Source organism: Diceros bicornis, unplaced genomic scaffold (genome assembly GCF_020826845.1).
Source record: "Diceros bicornis minor isolate mBicDic1 unplaced genomic scaffold, mDicBic1.mat.cur scaffold_73_ctg1, whole genome shotgun sequence".
Lineage (NCBI taxonomy): Eukaryota > Metazoa > Chordata > Mammalia > Perissodactyla > Rhinocerotidae > Diceros > Diceros bicornis.
This window is the reverse complement of record NW_026691615.1, coordinates 1,728,069-1,748,530: the sequence shown is the minus strand read 5'-3', so window position 1 is coordinate 1,748,530 and position 20,462 is coordinate 1,728,069. Positions and strand designations below refer to the sequence as shown.

At 51.0% G+C, this 20,462-nt stretch overlaps 1 protein-coding gene across 1 annotated transcript in view; it reads right to left on the bottom strand.

Annotated features, from left to right (window-relative positions):
• LOC131403573 (complement C3-like) overlaps positions 1-18,634 on the bottom strand; it is a 44,966-nt gene extending 26,332 nt beyond the window's left edge. The window contains exons 1-20 of the mRNA XM_058537989.1: positions 18,514-18,634; positions 17,508-17,700; positions 16,334-16,496; positions 16,168-16,238; positions 14,379-14,473; positions 14,193-14,275; positions 14,017-14,107; positions 13,387-13,489; positions 13,144-13,270; positions 12,547-12,662; positions 12,300-12,446; positions 11,697-11,906; positions 11,360-11,566; positions 10,812-10,970; positions 10,293-10,422; positions 9,940-10,011; positions 9,576-9,776; positions 5,872-5,980; positions 5,512-5,597; positions 499-641 (exon numbers count right to left, since the gene is read on the bottom strand). Of these exons, the coding sequence (XP_058393972.1) occupies positions 499-641; positions 5,512-5,597; positions 5,872-5,980; positions 9,576-9,776; positions 9,940-10,011; positions 10,293-10,422; positions 10,812-10,970; positions 11,360-11,566; positions 11,697-11,906; positions 12,300-12,446; positions 12,547-12,662; positions 13,144-13,270; positions 13,387-13,489; positions 14,017-14,107; positions 14,193-14,275; positions 14,379-14,473; positions 16,168-16,238; positions 16,334-16,496; positions 17,508-17,700; positions 18,514-18,587 (2,580 nt within the window). The 5' untranslated portion in view covers positions 18,588-18,634. The remainder of the gene's footprint in view (positions 1-498; positions 642-5,511; positions 5,598-5,871; positions 5,981-9,575; positions 9,777-9,939; positions 10,012-10,292; positions 10,423-10,811; positions 10,971-11,359; positions 11,567-11,696; positions 11,907-12,299; positions 12,447-12,546; positions 12,663-13,143; positions 13,271-13,386; positions 13,490-14,016; positions 14,108-14,192; positions 14,276-14,378; positions 14,474-16,167; positions 16,239-16,333; positions 16,497-17,507; positions 17,701-18,513) is intronic.
• Between the last annotated feature and the right edge of the window lie 1,828 nt (positions 18,635-20,462).

Genomic DNA, 20,462 nt, shown 5'->3' with positions numbered 1-20,462 from the left:
GGATTGGCAACAGATGTTAGCTCAGGGCTAATCTTCCTCACACACACAGAAAAGGATGAAATCTGGCCATTTGTGAAAACACGGATGGCCCTTGAGGGTATTATGCTAAGCGAAATAAGTCAGAGGGAGAAAGTCAAATACCGTATGATCTCATTCATAAATAGAAGATAACAACAACAACAAACAAACACATAGAGACAGGGATTGGATTGGTGGTTACCAGAATGGAAGGGGGGAGGGAGGAGGGTGAAAGGGATGATTAGGCACGTATGTGGTTATGGACAGTTATTAGTCTTTGGTTGGTGAACATCATGTAATCTACACAGAAATCAAAATACAATGATGTACACCTGAAATTTATATAATGTTATAAACCAATGTTACCGCAATAAAAAAAAAAAAGAAATTTGCAAACAACACACAAACAAAAAAGTCAGGGGCATGTGCCACGGTTCCCCCCTTCATTACCCACCGTGCTCCCTCCATCCCAGGGCTCACCTTGAGCTCCTCCGCCTCCCGGTAGTTGTAGAGAACAGCTCGGATCTCCACTTGCTCGTTGCGCACGACGGAGTAGGGTAGCCGCAGGTCAATGAAGAAGTCTTGCATCACTGTGACCTCATAGGGGTCAGCCACGCAGATCCCTGCCCGGGGAGAAACGGAACATGGAGTGTCAGTGGTGGGAGGTGGGCAGGGTCGACAAGGTCCAAGTTTGAGTCCAAATTCCTGCCCCTCTCAGGGTCTCAGTGCTTACCCCTGACCACAGGAGCTGTCCCAAGCCTGGCCTGTCTTTGCAGAAGCCCAGAGACTAAACAATGCTAATGGTGATAAATTACAGATGGTGGTGGCAGCTGGGAGTTGCCATGATTTAGTGATTCTCCTTTCTTTGTAATTTTACTCCAAGATAGATGTGCAGGAGGGAAGAAGCCATAATTGAAGGGTCCCTATCTGCATTCTCTAGAATGGTAGCCCCAAGTCCCTAGTGGTTACTGGGCACTTGAAGTGTGGCTAGCTCGAGTGGGCACTGGATTCCTTCTTTTATTCCACTTTAATTAACTCAGATTTAAACGTAAAAACCAATGCTCATGTGAATATACTAAAAATCACTGAATTGTGCACTTTCAAATGGTAACTTTTATAGTATGTAAATTATATCTCAATTTTTAAAATGATGCTTGATTCAGTGATTGAAAAACGTTCAAGTACGTTTCGAACAACTTGGGTACGCTAATTTACCTTTTCAACTATAAATTTTATGAATCCTAAAATATAGATCAAAGTATTTCCCAAGAAAAGCCGGCAATCCTAACTGAGATGCACTGTAAGTAAGAAATACAAGCCAGATTTCAAAGGTTCAGTACAAATAAAAGTAAAATATATCATTCATAATTTTGAGATATTAATAACGTATTCATAACTATTAATGGATTTATGATTGTAACATTATTATTAGTGTTGTAGTGGTTTTGCAAATTTTTACAAAATGTTGAAAGGATAATATTTTGGATATATTTGGGTTAAGTAAAATGTATTACTAAAATTGATTTCACCCACTTTTTTCTATGGCCCTACTTGAAAATTTAAAATGACGTATATGGCCCACATTATATTTCTATTGGACAATGCTGATCTACACTGAGCATAAATGATGCTAAAAACATGGTTACTTGTGACACAACAGTTACCAGATCAAATTTGAGCAAAGCGTTGATGCAAGTGAAATTTACAAAACCACTATCACATTAAAAGTAATGTTACACTAAGAAATCTATTAAGATTTAATAATTTTTTTTGCATATTCTCTAATGGTGAAAGAAAATAGTAATCAGAGGCTTGAACAAAATCCTTATTTTCCAATCTATAGCCCTTTACTCATCACTGTTGGGGAGTCTGCTATAGTCACTGGTGCTATTTACCTTTCTTACCTACTATTTGTTTTTATATTTTTTAAACTCAAGTTTAGTGTGGTATCACTACAGTATATGAGATACCCAGCTTCTTGTGCCAAAAATAGGAGGTTACCCCAAGGAAAACAAAACAATTTTGCTAAATACTGGCTAGTTCCCACTGTCTGCAGAAAGCTAGACCCCTTCCTCTCTCTTTGTTTAAAAAAAGGAGTTAAATAAGAATTGGAGAGGAGGTGATGGCATCCTTGCACCAGACTTAGCTTTTCTTCTGGAATGAGGTGGAAGGATAGAAAGAGAATTAAAAAGCAATGACTCCTGATACACAACTTGTGTCAATTTTAAGGCAGAGAAGCTATTATTCTGTGTGATACTGTAATGGTGACTACATGTTGTGATACATTTGTCTAAACCCACAGAATGTAGCACCAAGAGTGAACCCTAAATGTGGGCTTCAGTTAATAATAACGTATCAAGATCAGCCTATTGATTATAACCAATGGACCAACCACATTAATGCAAACAGGAGTTAAAAATAGGAGAATTTGAGGAAAGTGAGGGGTATATGGCAATTCTCTGTACTTTTTGCTCAATTGTTTCTGTAAAACTAAAACTGTTTAATAAAATCTATTAATTAAAAAAAGGAACGATTCTGATGCATGATTCTGATTTAAAGAAGGGTCTATACATCTCTGAAAGGTATCTACCCTTTGATCTCTAAAAACATTCAACTTTAACAATAATAACAATAATGACTCACACTCATTAAACATTAATAATGTGCCAGGCACTATTATAAGGATTTTGCATGTATTAATTCATAAAATCCTCCCAACAACGCTTTGAGTAGGTACTATTTCTCTCGTGCCCTTGTTTTTCGTTTTTTTGGTTTTTTGCTGAGGAAGATTAGCCCTGAGCTAACATCGGTGCCAATCTGTACTTTATATGTGGGTCGTCACCACAGCATGGCTGATGAGCGGTGTGGGTCTGCGCCTGGGATCTGAACCTGCGAACCCAGGCCACCGAAGTGGAGCGCGCCAAACTTAACCACCATGCCATGGGGCTGGTCCCTCTCGTGCCCATTTTATAGATGGGCCCAGAGAGTTTGAGTAACTTGATTCAGGCCACACAGCTGCCCAGGGGAGGACCTGAAATTTGAACCCAAGCATTTGAGCTTAGGAAGCTCCCTACTTTTAACCCTACTGACTCTTCAATTCCTAACAGCCCAGGAGTCTAAAATTTCCAAGTTCCATTGGTTACGATGCTAAAATCCTGAGGCTCTAAGATTGGAATCTTAAAAGGTCATCCGCTGGTGATCTTGGCAAGTCCCTGATCTGGCAAGTACCTTCCCTGGCTTCAGTGTCCTCGTTTAGAGGAAAATAATAGTACTGACATTATAAGGTTCTTGTGAGCATTAAATAAGATACTACGTAGAGAGTTAAAACACTGGCTGGCAAGACAATGACGTTGAGAAGATGTCACAAGGGCACGGAGAGCAGGTTCTAAAACCACAGGGCCCTTTGGGAACCGCCCTCACCCCTCGAATGTCTGGGGACATTTCTGGATGTCATATCTTGGGGGCTGGGGGCTGGAATCTAGCAGGTAGAGGCCGTGAATGCTGCTCAACATCCTATATTGCACAGGACCGCACCCCTACCGCAAAGAATGATCCAGCCCAGAATGACATCAGTCATGAGACTGAGAAACGCTAATGCAGGGCAGAACATCTCCAACTTTCACGCACATACAAATCTCCCAGGGATCATGTTAAAATGCACGTTCTGATTCAGCAGGTCAGGGGTGGGGTCCAAGATTCTGAATTTCTAACAAAATCAGGTAAAGCTACTTTACCAGATTGCTACTGGTCCAGCACATGCTTTAACCAGCAAGGATCTGTGGTTTTCAACTTTTATTTTTTTCAAGCTGTAGGAATTTTTTTTTTCATTTAAAGGAAATCCCAATATAAATGATTGGGGACTCCAATCATTTAAAGGAACTTCAATATATGAAAATGTACAACAGGTAAATATAAAGATGCTCTGACTTGAAACAGAGATGGGACCCACAAACTAGAACCATACTGAGCCGTATTGGAGTCTCAGGCAACAAAAAAAAAAACTCCAAAAAACTATGTGACCCTAGGTACATGATTTCATTTAAACTCATCACTTGTTCAAGAGAAATTGCCAGAAAATTTCAATTCTTTCAATTAAAAACAAGACCAGCAAAGAAGCAGAAAATCTTGAAGCCAGGAAAGTAAAACAATAAAAAAGTATAATTTATTATAAATTAGAACTAAATAAGATTATAATACAGTATAATAAATTCTGGCTTTGATATAAATAAAATAAAGTTAATGTTGTGAGTTTAACCTACTTTTCAAGGTTTCAATATTTTTTCAGCTACTTTAATGCTCTGAAAAAAATTAACCTTTAAAATATACAGAAAGCACATATACAGTGTGCACATTTTTCCTCTTGCCTCAGACTCCAATATGGCTCGGCACGGTGCTGGTCTCTATTTAAAAGCTGGATATTTTGTTCATCTTGGATTTTTTTGCATTTGGATTGATTTAAAGAAAAAATATTGCAAGGCCAGCCTGGTGGTGTAGTGCTTAAATTCGCACGCTCCGCTTTGGCGGCCCAGGGTTCATGGGTTTGGATCCTGGGCGCGGACCTATGCACCACTTATCAAGCCATGCTGAGACAGCATCCCACATATAAAGTAGAGGAAGATGGGCACAGATATTAGCCCAGGGCCAGTCTTCCCCAGCAAAAAGAGGAGGATTGGCATCGATGTTAGCTTAGGGCTGGTCTTCCTCAAACACAAAAAAAAAAATGCAATAAAATATTATTAATCTTGATGACTGGGATTTTTGGCACCCACTTCTATTTTGCACTAAAAATCAGTGCTCACTTTCCACACCCAACTCCTTGTCCTGCTATAAACCATTCATATTTGGCCAGGGCTTGTCAGGGTCTCACATCCAGCTGTCAGCTGTGAGGGGGACAGGTAGCACCTTTTTGGCACGTTTCACAACCCGACCACTAATGTTTCAATCACTCATTTCATCCTGTTTCCTCTTCTAGTTTTTCTTAATTGCTTTACACACTCTCATGTCGACATCACCCCCTTAAAAGTTTCCATTGTTGCAAATTGTTCTGTGTGATGCTGTAATGGTGCATACATGTCATTATATGTTAGTCCAAACCCATAGAATGTGTAACACCAAATGAACCCTCATGTCAAGTATGAACTTGGGGTGATAACGATATGCCCACGTAGGTTCATTGAATGTAACAAATGCACCACTCTGGTGCAGGATGTCGATAGTGGGGGAGGCTGTGTGTGTGTTGGGGGGCAGGGCGTGTATGGGAAATCTCTGTACTTTCCACTTAATTTTGCCGTGAAACTAAAACTGCTCTACAAATAAAATCTGTTTACAAAAAGCGCTGACTACGTCACCCACAGTCTAGACTCTGACGCCCCTCCAGTAACCAGGGGACAAAGTACAAGCCACCAGGAAACAGAGGCTGTTGGATGGGATGAGAAAATGCCCAGGATCCCTGGGGTCCTGCCTCCTATGGACGGGGCCACCACCTTCCCGCACCTTTCTTGTCCGATAAGCTTATAGCCAGAATCTCCCAGGTGGTGATGGAGTCTTTCAAAAACACGTTCATGATCTTGGTGGAGATTCTGGATGGGGGAGAAGAAGGAGAATCAGGAGAAGGCATATAGAAGGGTGGAGGGATAGAACTGGTATGGAGGGGCCCCAAGGGACCGGTTGGAGGGGAGCACATGTAGGTAGCCCAATTCTTGTTTTTTCTAGGCTGGATTGTGGGGTTCCACAGTGATTCCAGAAAAGATGGGGGATTGGAGGTGTGTGAAAATTAAATGGTCTGGTCTAAGGTGTTGATAGGAGCTGGCCTGGGGGTTGGTTGAAGTCGGGAGGGGAGTGTCCTAGTTTTACCCCTTTTTCTCTGGTTCTTTTAATTCCTCTATGGTCCACAGCCAACTCTCAGGGAACTGGCTTCGGGAAATGATGTCCTCTTCCGGGATTATGTCTTCATCCAGGTCACCTGCGAGGAAGGGGGCACAATCCAGCTTTACAACAGACCCACTTTCCCCTTAAGCATGCTTTTCTACTGCCCTGGTGCGGTTCCTAGCAGTGAAGCACACCCATGGCCGCCTGATGACTTTTGGGGGGCCCAAGCACGTTTGCTTTTGGAGGCTCCTTCCTCCATAAAAAAACAGTAAAAAAATCACGTTTTACAAGTATGTTGGTATAAAGGTGAAAATAATCCAGGCTAGGTTATTTTCATTTTTCCCCATCATTTTCTTTCTTGTTTTTGTGAGGGAGATTAACCCTGAGCTAACATCTGTTGCCAATTCTCTTCTTTTTGCTGAGGAAGATTGGCCCTCGGCTAACATCTGCGCCCATCTTCCTCTACTTTATATGCGGAACGCTGCCACAGTGTGGCTTGATAAGCGGTGCATAGGTCAACACCCGGGATCTGAACCTGCGAACCCCGGGCCGCTAAAGAGGAGCACGCGACCTTAACTACTAAGCCACTGGGCTGGCCTCTCCCTCTCATTTTCAAAGGAATGAAAGCACTTGCGTGGGCCTATGAAAGCATCACAGCCCCCAGACACCGTGCCAGCTGTGTCTGATGGTCATGTCGATCGTGAAAGCAACTGCGAGATTCCCCAGATTTGATGGAGACCGTTGAGGAGGTGATGGCCTTTAAAAGCCAGCTTGATACCATTGGCCAGTAAACAAAGTTGGGCTGGTATAGAGTTCAACCTGGGATGAGCTTTCCTCAAAACATGATGGACAGATTTTAATTTGGCTCTAGGTCTCCCTAACAACAAAGTAGGTGGGATTCCACAGATGCTTAAATCCACCCATACTCTGGAATAATCTATTAAAGTGCCTTTGGAGTACTAACATCTAAGCAATCCTCTGTCACTCCCAACTGGCTAAAGAAATCGCACAGTGCTGGAAAAGAAGCACCCATGTGCCTATAAACCATAGCCCAGTAGATCAGAGGTTTTGTCTCCCTTTCCCACTGGCCCTTTCTTTGCGAAAAAAAGTCTTTGGGCCCCTGTAGTGGAAAGCAGCATGACTAGGTTAGTATAATTTGCAAAGAGATTGAAGGTAGAGTCCTTAGCTCATGTGTGTTGGAATCTTTGCATCTTTTCTTGGCGGGGGGAGGTGGAAGTCGTGCTCGCTTTTTAGCTAAAAGAATTTAGAAATATCTATCCACTTTGGCAATGGCTGCCTTTGAGAGGTGGCTGCTTATTTCTAAGCCAAAAAAGAGATAGAGATGTGCACAAAAATCATACATTACCATATAAGGAGTCCCTATCTGCTGTCTTAGACGCTAAGCAAAAATTGATTTTTGGGAAAATATATTTTGGCTTAAATTTTGCCATGATCTGGTAGTTAAAAGAAATTTTAAAAAATAACTATAAAGGTGGGCTGGCCCCGTGGCCTAGTGGTTAAGTTTGGCATGCTCTGCTTCGGCGGCCCAGGCAGTTCCTGGGTGCAGACCTACACCACTCGTCAGCAGCCATGCTGTGGCGGTGACCCACATACAAAATAGAGGAAGATTGGCATAGATATTAGCTCAGGGTGAATCTTCCTCAGCAAAAAACAAAACAAAACAAACAAAAACTATAAAGGAATAAAGAGGAACTTTACAATGGAGAAATCCAGCAGACAGTGCCTTAATCAAGTGATCCAGGTTTATATCAGCAATAATGGGACAATTTGGTGTCATGTGCCTCAATGTCATATATTATGCACCAAGAAGGACATAATGCCTCTTCTGTGACAGTCTTGCCAAAAACGCAAAACCTGAATGTGATCGTGAAGAAACATAAGACAGGCCCAAATTGTGGGAAGATCCCAAACTATCTGGCCTGTGTACTTAACATACATCAAGAACATGAAAGTCACAGAAAGACAGAAGAACTGCTAGGGATTCGACAGATCCAAAGAGACTAAAGATACCCCGACAGTAAATGCAACCTGGGATTCTGGAGTGGACACTTTTCCTATAAAGGTCCAAACCAAAAAAAAAAAAAAAAAAAAAAAAAAAAAACTGGTGAAACTTGAATGGGGTCTGAGGATTTGATGGTGGCAAAGAATCAACCTCCTCCCCCAACAGAGAGGGATCTTCTCACCCCTCAGACAGTGGTCTCTTCCTCCATCAGACAGGGACCTCTTATCCACTCAGACTGGACCTCTTTCTCCCTCAGACAGGGCGGGCCTGGTCCGGCCTCAGACAAGACCCTCCTCCTCAGTCAGACACGGATCTCTTCCCCCCTCAGACATGGGCCTCCTTGCCATTCAGACTGTACCTCCTCCTCCTTCACTGTACTTCTTTTCCCTTCAGACTGGACCCCTCCCCCTCATCAGACAAGACCCTCCTCCCCCCTCAGACAGGGAACTCCTCTCCCTTCAGACTGGACTTTCTCCCCACTCAGACAAGGCCTTCTCCTCCCTCAGACAGGGCCTCCTCCTACCTCAGACAGGGCCTTCTCCTCCCTCAGACAGGGACTTCCTCCCCTCAGACAGGGCCTTCTCCTCCCTCAGACAGGGCCTCTTCTCCCCTCAGAGAGGTCCTCCACTTCCCTCAGACAGGGCCTTCTCCTCCCTCAGACAGGGCCTCCTCTCCCCTCAGAAAGGTCCTCCACTTCCCTCAGATGGCCTCCTCCTCTCTCAGAGCCTCCTTCCCCCTCAGATGGGATGTCCTCGCCCCTCAGACAGGAACTCATCCCCTTTCAGACTGTATCTCCTCCTTGCTCAGGCAGGACCTACTGCCTCCTCGGATAGGGACCTCCTCCCCTCCTCAGACTGGATGTTCTCTCCCCTCAGACAGGAATCTCCTCCTCCCCCATCAGACAAGGCCTCCTCCTCCCTCAGACATGGCCCCCACCCTGCTCAGTCAGGGACCTCCTCCCCATTCAGACTGTACCTCATTCTCCCTCACTGCATCTCCTTCTCCCTCAGACAGGGACCTCTTCCTCCCTCAGACAGGATCTGTTCCTCCCTCAGACAGGGACCTCATCCTCCCTCAGACAGGGCCTCCTCCCCCCTCACTGTACCTCCTCCCTTCTCAGACAGGGACCTCTTCCTCCTTCAGACTGTACATCCTCCTCCCTCAGACAGGGCCTCCTCCTCCCTCAGACAAGGCCTCCACCCACCTCAGAGAGGGCCTTCTCCCCCCTCAGACAGGGACCTCATCCCCCCTCAGACAGGACCTCCTCCGCCCTCAGACAGGACCTCCTCCCACCTCAGACAGGGACATCCTCCCCACTCAGACAGGACCTCCTCCCTCCTCAGACAGGACCTCCTCCTCCCTTAGACAGGACCTCCTCCCCCCTCAGACAGGCCTCCTCCCCCCTCAGACAAGACCTCCTCCTCCCTCAGACAGGGACCTCCTCCTCCCTCAGACAGGGACCTCCTCCTCCCTCAGGCAAGGACCTCCTCTCCCCTCACACAGGACCTCCTCTCCCCTCAGACAGGGACCTCCTCCCCCCTCAAACAGGACCTCCTCTCCCCTCAGACAGGGACCTCCTCCCCCCTCAGACAGGACCTCCTCCCCCCTCAGACAGGACCTCCTTCCCCCTCAGACAGGACCTCCTCCCTGGGCCCCTGTCACTCACTCCTGGCCAGGTCCAGACTGCTGTCCCGGCTGTGCTGGAGCCGCAGCTGGGCGATGTGGGTGCAGCAGTCCAGGAAGGCTTTCACGCACGCCTGGTCATTGAAGATGTACTGGGCCCTGCGCTCGCACGGGAACCCCATGGGGTTATCCCGCATGCCGTCCTCGCAGCATTTGCGCAGCTCCTTCTGCTTGTACTGGCCCGCTGTGGGTGCACAGACCCACGTCACAAAGCAGGAGGAACTCAGGACAGACCCGGGGAGGACTTCCCCAGGGCCCGGCCCTCCCGCCTCCCTCTTTAGTTGGGATGCCAAATAGGCAAGGTCCAGGGTTGGGGGAGGTGGGCAAGGCCAGCAGAGGGCTCCCACCTTTGTCCATCCTCTTCTCCATGAGCTGCACGGAGCGGCGTCGCCGGGTGGCTGGTTTTGGGCACTCAGGATCTGAGGGGCAGGTGGACCAGGAACAAGACGGATTAAGCACCTACTGGGCATCCTTGGTTTACTCCTCACAGTAGCCGTGAGGTAGGGGTCCTATTGCTCCCATTTGACAGATGGAGAAACTGTGGCTCCATCTCAGTGAGGAGAAGTGATTTGCTAGATGGTGGTGGAGGCAGGACATGAACCTGGGACCCCTGAGCCCAGAGCCCTAGCCCCACCTGTTCTCAGCATCTGGGAGGTGGTTGTGCTGCCCGTCCCAGGACCAGTGCTGGTTGCTTCCTCACCTGACCTCTGGGCGGTCTGCAGGTCTTTGTTGGTCTTGAGGGCCAGCCCGGCATCCATGAAAACACCAGCATAGTCCCTCCCACTGCCCGGCGTGCAGCCGATGTCTGCCTTCTCCACTGCGTCCCAAATCTGCGGGGTGGGGAGGGGATCAGGAAGAGGGTGAGGCCAGGCCACAGGGCCTCTGCCAACTCGTGAACATGTCCATCCAACCCACCGCCCTCCTCATCCCAGTCCCCAGGCTGTCCACAGTGGATGATTCCAGACTACACTGCTGTTGGACTCTTAGAGCCGTGTCTATTTCCATGACCATCCCTAACCTGGACCCTTGGCCATCACATTCCCATCTTCACCCTGACCGTCAAGCCATCCTTAGGTCCATGTCCACTCCCATCGCGTCTTTCAGCCTCCAGCTAACCCCACTTCATCTGCCCTCCCAAGCGCCATTCCCACCTCAACCTAAAGCAATCTCTTTGCCTCCACCATCGTTCACTGCTCTGCTCAGCAACCCGGGCACGTACCTTCCTCTGCGTCAACTTGTTCTTCTTATTCAGCACAAACACGCCCTTGTCCACGGCCACCAGCCCCACTCGGGCCCCCCGGTCACCCTCTATCTTGAGGGTCATCTGTTGTCCAGGCAGATGCTGCTTCTCCTCCTTGCCGCCGCCTTTCACCACCAGCTGTGGGCAGGTTGGAGGTGCAGGAGAGCAAAGTCAACCCTGCAAGGCCCCCGCCTCGGTCAGCCGAGGACAGAGGAGGTCTGGGCTGGTCTGGAAGGACAGAAAGGTGGAGACAGAGAAAGAAGAAGGAAGATGCGCAGAACCAGCATCAGGCAGAACGTCAAGGAAAGAGACAAAACTAGGAGCAGGAGAGATACTGAGACTGAAGCAGAGAAAGAAGAAAGAACAAGATGGAAAAGGAGAAGGGAGAGGCAGAAACTGTGCCAACAGTGGCAAGAAGTGGGTTCAGAAATCTGTAGAGAGAGGCAGAGCGGGAGGCACAAGACAGAGAAAGGACGGCCAGGTGGAGAGTCCTAAGACCGACAAAGAGAGAGATGCTGGAAGCTCACCGTGCCCACACACGAGTCCTTGACGTCTACCCACACGGAATCGGCCACCACCTCCCTCTGGCCTTTACTGTTGATGAGCGTGTAGTAAGCCACCACGCGGAAGGAAGGAATGAAGTCCGTAGTGATGGTCAGGGGCAGTACCACCAGGGCCTGGCCACGCTCTCTCTCCTGGCGCCCCACTTTCAGCAACTTCCCCTTGTTCATGATCTGCGGGGACAGGTTGGCATAAGGATCGGGAAGGTGGGAGGGAGGGTGATGGGATCCGGGATGGGGGAGTGCTCCTGGGGGTTCCAGAGAAGCAAGGAAGGGGTGCTGGGGAGTCTGGGCAGCCACAGACCAGGTAGGTGTAGTAGCCAATCCCGCCCTCCTTGCCGGCGTCTGTTCGCAGATGGAAGTTGATGTTGAGAGTCTCCCCGGGTTTGAGCTCCGCGCGGGGCACAGAGAGATGCAGATAGTTGTTGGAGTTGCCCAGGGTGTTGTAGGGGTAGGCCTGCATGGTCTTGGTGGCCTGTCGTGCCTCCGGGATACCCTCCTTCCTTGTTCTTACCTGGGCAGGGAAAGAGGGATGCATGCGGGTCCCCCAAAGATGTCCACGTCCTAATCCCTGGGACCTGGGAATATGGTACCTATCGTAGCAAGAGGGACTTTGCAGACAGTATTAAGGATCTGGACATGGGGAGATTATTTTGCATTATCCAGGTGAGTTGAATGTAATCACAAGGGTCCTTATAAGATGTCTAGGCAGATGGCGGGACCCCACTGTGCAGACACGAAGCCCTCTATGCAAATGAATACCTCTGTGTGAATGGCAAGACCCCGTCATGCAAATGAAAGGACCCCACTGTGCACATGGCAGGATCCCTTTGTACGTCAGGACCCTGCTGTACAAATAGAGGCCCCATCTCCCTGCTGTGGGGTCCTGAGGCTGGCGCAGACTCACAGTGATGCTCAGGGGCTGCCGGCTGTCGGGTGTGTTGATGCTCAGCTTGGCCACGCCGTCGTCCTGGGTTAAGGACTGCACATTGTTGCCCTGAGTTGCCACGGGGATGCGACGGGCCGGAGAGCCGTCGGGATTCGTCACAAACACCTGTAGGTGCCAGGGCAGGTGGAGGGGGTTCAGGCGAACCCAGAGGTGTGGTCAATGTTCAGGAGCAGGGTAGGGGGTGCAGCCTCATCCTGAGTCTCACCATGAGGTCAAAGGGCATGGCTGGTTTGAAGAACTTGGGCGTCTTGGTGAAGTGGATCTGGTAGGGGGAGGTCACGATGGGGATCCCGCTGCGCTCCGCCTCCACCATATCGCTGCCTGAGGGGGCCGACCATGAGGGTGGGCTCCTGGCCATTCCTCAGGACCAGGCCTCCCCTCTCAGATTGGATCCTACCTTCATATTGGGCCTCCCTCATCAGACTATGTCTCCCCCTTAGACTGGGACTCCCCTGTTGGATTGGACCCCTCTTTCCTTCTGGACGTCTCCCCTCAGACTGGGTCTTGCACCTCAGACGAAGATCACACTTTCATTCTGGGCCTCCTCCCTCAGACCGGGCCTCTACCCTCAGACTGGGTCTCCTTTGTTAGACTGGATCCCACCCTCATACCAGGCCTCCTTCCTCAGATTAGACCTCCCCCCTCAGAATGGATTCCACTTTCATGCTGGGCCTTCCCTTCAGACTGGACCTCCATGCTCTGGGCCTCCTCTCTCAGACTGGGCCTCCCCCTCAGGTGGGCCTCCCCTCTCAGACTGGATCACATTGTGGTACTGGACCTCCACCCTCAGACCAAGCCTCACCTGAGTGCAGGAGGACGGTCACGGACACATACAACGACTTCCCCACCAGGGCATCTGGTCGTGAGGGCTGCACCCCATCCAGCAGGACCTGTCGGCTCAGCGTGGCCTCCCCAGTGCCGTCCTCAATCTGGGGGAGGAAATGAAGGCTCAGAGAGGAGGCAGGCTCAGATGGGGAGGGGACTCAGAGAGAGTGGGGGGGAGGTTCAGAGTGGAGGAAGCTCAGAGGGGGCCTCTGTCACATACCAAAACACGGCTGAGAGAGTGGGCCAGTGAAATCCTCTGGTCACCATCCTGGACCCCAAAGATGACGAAGGCTGTTCCATCTACATTCTTCCCATACAAGAACCTGCAAGGTGAGGAGAGCCTCAGGTTCTCCCCTCCTGAAAAGTTGAGTGTCCCCCCAAACCTCCAATGACCCAGAGCCCCCGCCACTCACCTCCCCCTCACCTGGCCCCTCATCTGGCCCTCAGCCAGCCCTTCACCTGTCCCTCACCAGGCCCTCACCAGTCCCCTTACCTGGCTCTCACCTGGTCCTCATCTGTCCCTTCAACTGGCTCTCACCTGGTCCTCACCTGTCCCCTTACCTGGCTCTCACCTGGTCCTCACCTGGCCCTCGCTTGGTCCCTCACTTGGTCTCTCACCTGGCCCCCACCTGGGTCTCACATGGCTCCTCCCCTGGTCCTCACCCAGCCCATCACCTGGTTCTCACCTCTCCCCTCACCAGACCTCTCACATGGCCCCACCCCTAGCCCTTCACCTGGCCCTCGCTTGGCCCTCACCTGGTTCCTTACCTGGTCCTCACCTGTCCCCTCACCTGGTTCTCACCTGTCCCCTCACCAGGCCTCTCACGTGGCCTCACCCGTAGCCCCTCACCTGGCCGTGATGATGACCTCCAGGCCCTTTGGATCATCAATGTAGTAGAATTTCTCTGTAGGCTCCACTTGGACCTCAAAACTGGGAAGCACTGGGGGGACAGACAGTGTTGGCAGGGGGCTGGCACTGGGCCCAGCATTACGGGGCCCCCCACCCTGACTCCCTCCTCCTCTTACCATATTCCTTCACCTCAAACTCAGTGGAGAAGACCTGCTGTGGCGAATCTTCATAGTGGACTTGTATCTTCCACTGCCCCATGCTGTGGGGAAGGCAGGTGAGTGATCTGGCCAGGCCTGGCAGCCCCCCACTCCTTATCCTGGGATAGGGGAGTCCCAAAGCCCCTCCTGGAGGGCCAGACATACTTGACCAGCTCCGGGATGTTCCAAGACAAGGGCAAGATGCCAAACTGGTTGTGAGAAGACAGGGAGTCTCGCTTGATGCTAACGCCATCGGGGGTCTGTGGGGAGACAGGGAGGGATGTGGCTCTTCACATCCTTATCCCTTTGGCTCTCCTCTCCCTCTCTGTGTGTCTGGACACTCTCCCTGTCTCCTGTCTACAGGGACGTTGGTTATGAACATGGATCTGAGTCAGTTAGCCTGGGTTCAAATCCCCACTGTGCCACTTACAAGCTGTGTTATCTGGGGCAAGTTACTTAACCTCTCTGTGCTCAATGTAAAAAAAAGACAAATATAGCCCCTACCTCACTGACTTGGGACATAGTTAATATAAGCTCATCATGACCAGTGTGTCTCTGAATACTGGTAGTAACTAGCATTTATTACCTACTTTCATGCTAGACCCCGGGCTAAGCCTTCGATGCGTGCTGAGCCACACATAATTGCCTACATTCGGCTTTTTGACCCACAAGAATGGCAATTTTGCATGGTTTGACCTAAGATATATTATTTCCTTGTCAATGGTGAAACATCAGGAGACACCACGTAAAAGTCTGGTTTTCTGGATTCTCTAGGAAATTGGTGTAACTGTGGATAATGCGTTCCTGATGGCACAAGGTGACATCTGATTGAAGCTGGGCGGATCTGTGCCTTTAGAAGGGGTCTGTGTTCTCTGTTCCCCAGAGATCCCACCAATATCAAAAGCCAGCTCATGGCCGTCAGAACCTGGTCCCCGTTACCTTTGCATGATTTCAATAAGTACAAATGAAGATCTATGAGGAGGACATCTCTCTCCTTCCTTCCCTTCCTCTCTCCCTCTCTTCTTCCAGTAAGTTCTTACTAAGCCCTACTATACGCCAAGCTCTGTGTGGGGTTCAGGAGATAAGGCCCTGAACAAACAGATAAAATGGAACTTAGGTTCAATGGCGGTTGGGGGAGGGGGGGATTAAGAAATGAATAAATCCAATTTACAGGATGCCAGTAGGAGAGGGCAGAAAGGGAGGAGAGAGGAGTGTGTGTGTGTGTGTGTGTGTGTGTGTGTGTTGGGGAGAGGGTTTACAATTTTACAAGGTGTTCAGGGAGGCCTCAACTTGAAGGATGTGAGGGGGCAAGCTGTGTGGATATTTGGAGGAAGAGGGTTTTCTGGGCAGAGGAAACAGCCCGCACAAAGACCCTGGGGTAGGATCCTGCCTGGCATCTTGGAAGATCAGCAAGGAGACCCATGTGGCTGGAGCAGAGTGAGCGAGTGGGAGAGAGGGAGGAGGGGAGGGCAGGGAGGGGACAGGGGGCAGGTCGTGCAGGGCCTTGTGGGCCCCAGGGAGGACTTGAGCTTTTATCCAAGGAAGGTGGGAGCCTTGGAGGGCTGGGATAGAGAAGGGAGGGACCTGACTTTGGCTGCAGTAGGCAGAATAGACTACACAGAATTATTATTATTTGTCATTATTCCAATCTTCAGATGAGGAAACTGCGGCTCAGGGAGGTGAAGTGACCTGTTCAGAGTCACACAGCGACCAGGGGTTTCTCTTGTGCCACAATCGGGCGGGGGCATCGTTCTCCATCCCAGATCCCTGCCCCGGGTCCCTGCCCTGGGTCCCTGCCCCGTCTCTGGGCCTCTCTCTCTCTCCGCCTCTATGTATTTCTTTGCCTTTGGGTCTCTGCCGCTATGCCTTTCCCGGGGTCTCTTTCTCTGTCCCTACGTCTTGTCTCTCCCGCATCTCTGCCCCAGGTGTGTCTGGGGCCCTGGCTGGTTGGTACCTCAATGCTGACGATAACGGTTCGGCCCACGGGCAGCAGCCTGCTGTCGAGGGTGAAGACCCGATAGAGGACTGGGAGGAGGCAAGAGAGAAGGGGAGAGATGGGTGAGGCCTGCCCCTCCCCACCCCCCTGCCCCACCCTCTCCAGCCACCGTCCAGCCCCTCACCCGTGGAGCCCGGGGTGTAGATGGTCTTGTCCGTCTGGATGAAGAGGTACCCGCTCTGAACACCGACCAGCACCACCTTCTCCACTGAGGTGCCACCGAAGTTCACCTGAACAGTCACAAAACTCTGCCCCCTCGCTGATCTCAACTCCTTGCTGGCCGGGATCTAGGCGCGGACCGGGGCATCCTTAGGGGTCTGCTCCAGGGCCCCTTGCCCTGGGTCCAGCCTCTCGGCCTTGGGCTGAGTCCACACCTGCCCCTCCTCACAACAGGGCCTGCGGGCACTCCTGGTTTGCCCAGGTTTGGGGAGTGGAGGGGTACCGGGAGACGGGGTAGGGATCAGAGGGCGATGGGAAGGGGGAACCAGACAGGGGTCTCAGAGGAGGAGAGTTCAGAAGGGGAAGGGGGCTTGGAGATGATGAGCTCAGAGAGGCTGAGGCTCAGAGGAGAGACTTAGAGATGGGAAGGGCTCTGAAGAAAGAGAGGGCTAAGAGGATAGGGGCTCAGAAACGGAAGGAGAGTCAGAGAGGGGAGGGACTCAGAAAGGGGCGGGGATCAGATGGGGAGGAGACTCAGGGGTGGGAGGGGCCAAAGGGGGCGTGGCTAATAGAGGAGGGGCTCAGAAATGGGCAGGGCCCAGAGAGGGGTGGAGTTCAGAGAAAGGAGGGGCTCAGAGGGAGTGGGGCTAGGATTGATGGGACTAAGAGAGGGATGGGGCTCAGAAGGGAATGCCTCAGCAGGGGGAGGACTCAGAGAGATCAGGAGCTCTGAGGGGCAAGGCGACTCAGAGAGGGGAGGGCCTCAGAAAGGGTAGCACTCAGAGGGGAGGGTCACACGGAAGGGAGGGGCTCAGAGACAAAAGCAGATTCAGAGAGGGGAGGGGTTAAGAGGGGGAGGAGACTCAGGGATGAGAAGGGCAAAAAGGGGCGGGGCTCAGAGAGGGATGTGGATAGAGAGGGCGGAGCTCAGAGGGGGCGGAGCTCAGAGGGGGAGGAGCTCAGGAAGAGGCGGGGCTCAGAGGGGAGGGACTCAGGGAGAGGAGGAACTCTCAAGGGGAGGGGACTTAGCAAAGGGCCGGGCCCAGAAAGGGGCGGGGCTCAGAGAGGGCGGGGCTCAGAGGGAGAGGACTCAGAGAGGGGAGGGGCGTCAGTAGGGTCAGGCTTCAGTGTGCTCCCACCTTAACAGTGACTGTTCCCAGGTGGCCCGCGGCCTTGGTCAGCACCGTCTTCTCACTGGACAGCACTTGCTTCTTGGCCGGGAAGTCGTGGACGGTGACCGTGACAGGAACGTCCCCTCCAGCTCCGTGGGCCTCCAGCACCACCGTCTCCTCATTCTCCAGCCGCAGGATGTTGGGGGTGATCATGGTGAAGCTGCCGGAGGTGGGCGTGGGGGTGGAGCTGTCATCCCAGGGAGCTGACATTCCAGCTCACCGGAGTCAGCGCTGTCCCCCGGGCTCTGCCCCACCCCCTGGTCCTGGACTGGATCCGATGACCCGGGACAGCCAGGGGATGTGGATCCCATCAACTCCTGAACCTCAAAGCCAGAACCGGCAACTCCCCCAAGCCTCTAGACTTCTAAACCCACAATCGCCTAAGCCCACATTCCTCAAGTGCTAACCCCTAAATCTTTAAACACTCCAAGTCTCTAAACACCCAACCCTCAGATATCCCAAACCATACATGCCCAAACCCTTATGCACCAAACCTCTAAACCCCAAACCCTCGAACTCTCTAAATCTAAGCCTCTAGCATGCCAAGCCTATAAATACAACCAAACGCACCCCGCCAGCCGACATAGACCCAAACACCAGGTCTCTAAACAACAAACACTGAAACTCATAAATCCTCAGACTGCAAACTCCCAAATCCTGTGACATCCAGACCTCCGAGACTCTACATCACCCCATACACAGAATCACTGCATACCCCACGCACTCTAAACCTACAGACCCCTAATTCTATAAACATCTGACCCCGCCATCCCACAACACCTGAATTCCACACACACCCAACCCATAAATACTCACCCTCACAAGGCAGCCTGAATTTATAAACATCCCGACCCCTCATCCCTGCATCCACAGACACCCAAATGCACCCTGAATTCTAAAGCCACCTGTCCCCACACATGCCAACTCCCACCTCAGCAGCAGCCTTATGTGGGGTGGGGTCGTGACTACTTACAAGGGATCCCCTTGGGCCAGGGAGACACTGCTCAGCAGAAGCAGCAGCAGGCTGGGACCTGAGGCAGGCCCCATGGTGCAGGGTCGGTGGAGGGACAGAGGGACAGAGGGACTGAGGGAGAGCACGGGGAGGAGTGAGCAGAGATCTCTGGAAGCCTCCTTTTATCCTCCTCCTCCCTCTAAGCCCAGCCCTCCACTCCCCGTGGCCTCTTCCCTCCCTGGGACTGCCCCAGATTTCTCAACACCATTTTCTAAATTTTTCAATCCCTGAGGCCAGCACAGCCTGGGGTAAATAACCTGAGGACATGTCCTCCTGCAACATGAACACAACTGCCACCTGCCCTGGACTTCCTCAGGTTCAAGGCCAGCTGGTGATCAGGGACCTTTCCCTGTTATATCCACTTTGTAGTGGAGGAGTCCATTTTGAGTTAATTTTTGTGTATGATACAAGATAATGGTTTCTTTCATTCTTTTGCATGTGGCTGTCCAGTTTTCTCAACACCATTTATCGAAGAGACTTTCCTTTCTCCTTTGTATCTTCTTGGCTCCTTTGTCAAAGATTAGCCAACCATAAATGATACCCTGCTCTTTCATAAACAATATACCTTAGAGATTATTTCATTTCAGTGCGCAGAGAGCCTCTTTGTTCTTACAGGCAACTGCCCCATACTATATTGTGTGAAAGTAACCAGCTTCCTGCTGATGGACAGACTGCCCCGGTTACAAAACATGCACTCTCCAATGAGTTATCTTGAGCGTGCCTCAGTTTCCAACTCTGACACCTATTTGGGGTGTCAAACTACTGGTAACCACTCTGAGCTTCACTTTGCTCATGTAAAATAGGGTTATAACAGCACCAACTTCACAGGTTGTTATTGCTATGAAAGGAGATAATCCTGGATCAAGGTCTTTATTAGTAATCTTGCTAGATACTGCTGAATTCCCCTCCATAAGTGTATTGATTTACTTACGCACTGGCTGAGCACAAAACTGCCGATTTCCCCACTGCAGAGCTTTGGATCATTGCCCCAGTGTCGTTTTCATTTGCATCTCTCTGATTCCCAGCACGGTTGTGCATCTGGGGTAGGGGTGTGAGTAGGAGGCCAAGGGTGTGTTGGTGGGGTGCCTTGATCCCTCAAGGGCTGGTTTCCAAAGCCCCATCCAGGGGTTAAAGGGGAACTGGTCTGATTTCCTGTAAACCGGGCTCTTTTACTGGCTTTGCCCTCAAGCCTGGAGCGGGGGAGGCCTGGAGAAACAAAACAAACCTGACCTCTGTCTGCTTTGATTTCGACATCCTTTCTTTTGAAGGAGGAGGAGGGGGAGTGCAAACATCTGCTTACTTTCTACAATCGGGGAGATTCAACTTCTGAAACTGGGGGCGGGGTAGGGGGTTGGAGGTGATGGCACCTGCTGGGAACCCCCAACCCCCCAATACTTCCTCTGTTTTCCTCTCCCATCCCCCCCAAAACCCATCCCGTTTCCTGGTCTCATTGTGGCCTTAAGCGTTTGGGCTGCGTGGTTGGAAAACCTCGAGAGGGAATTCCTGCGGCCTCTGTCTCCCTGCCAGGCCGGGTTCCTCCTTTCTCTGAGCATCAGTTAATCCATCTGAAAGATGGGGCTGGGGGTAGTTTCTGCTGTTTTGACACTTAAAGGAGCCGAGATGCTTCGAAGACCCCAGGCTCAGAGGGAAGGGTCATGCCTACGGTGCTGGAGGTCTGGAAATGGTCCTGGCCCTGACTTTCAGGGACTGACCAGAGGGATGCAGGCGAAAATGGAGTAAGGCCCATTGGGAGGGGAGGAGGTGGCAGCAGGAATTCTTCACGCCTGTTTCCCGGGGGATGTGCATTTGTGCCCAGAAGTTTGGGAGGAGGATGGTGGGAAAGACAGCCCGCAGAGGAGAGAGAGAAGGTGGCTGGGGGGACTGGACTTCCAGTTAGCAAGCTTTTGGGC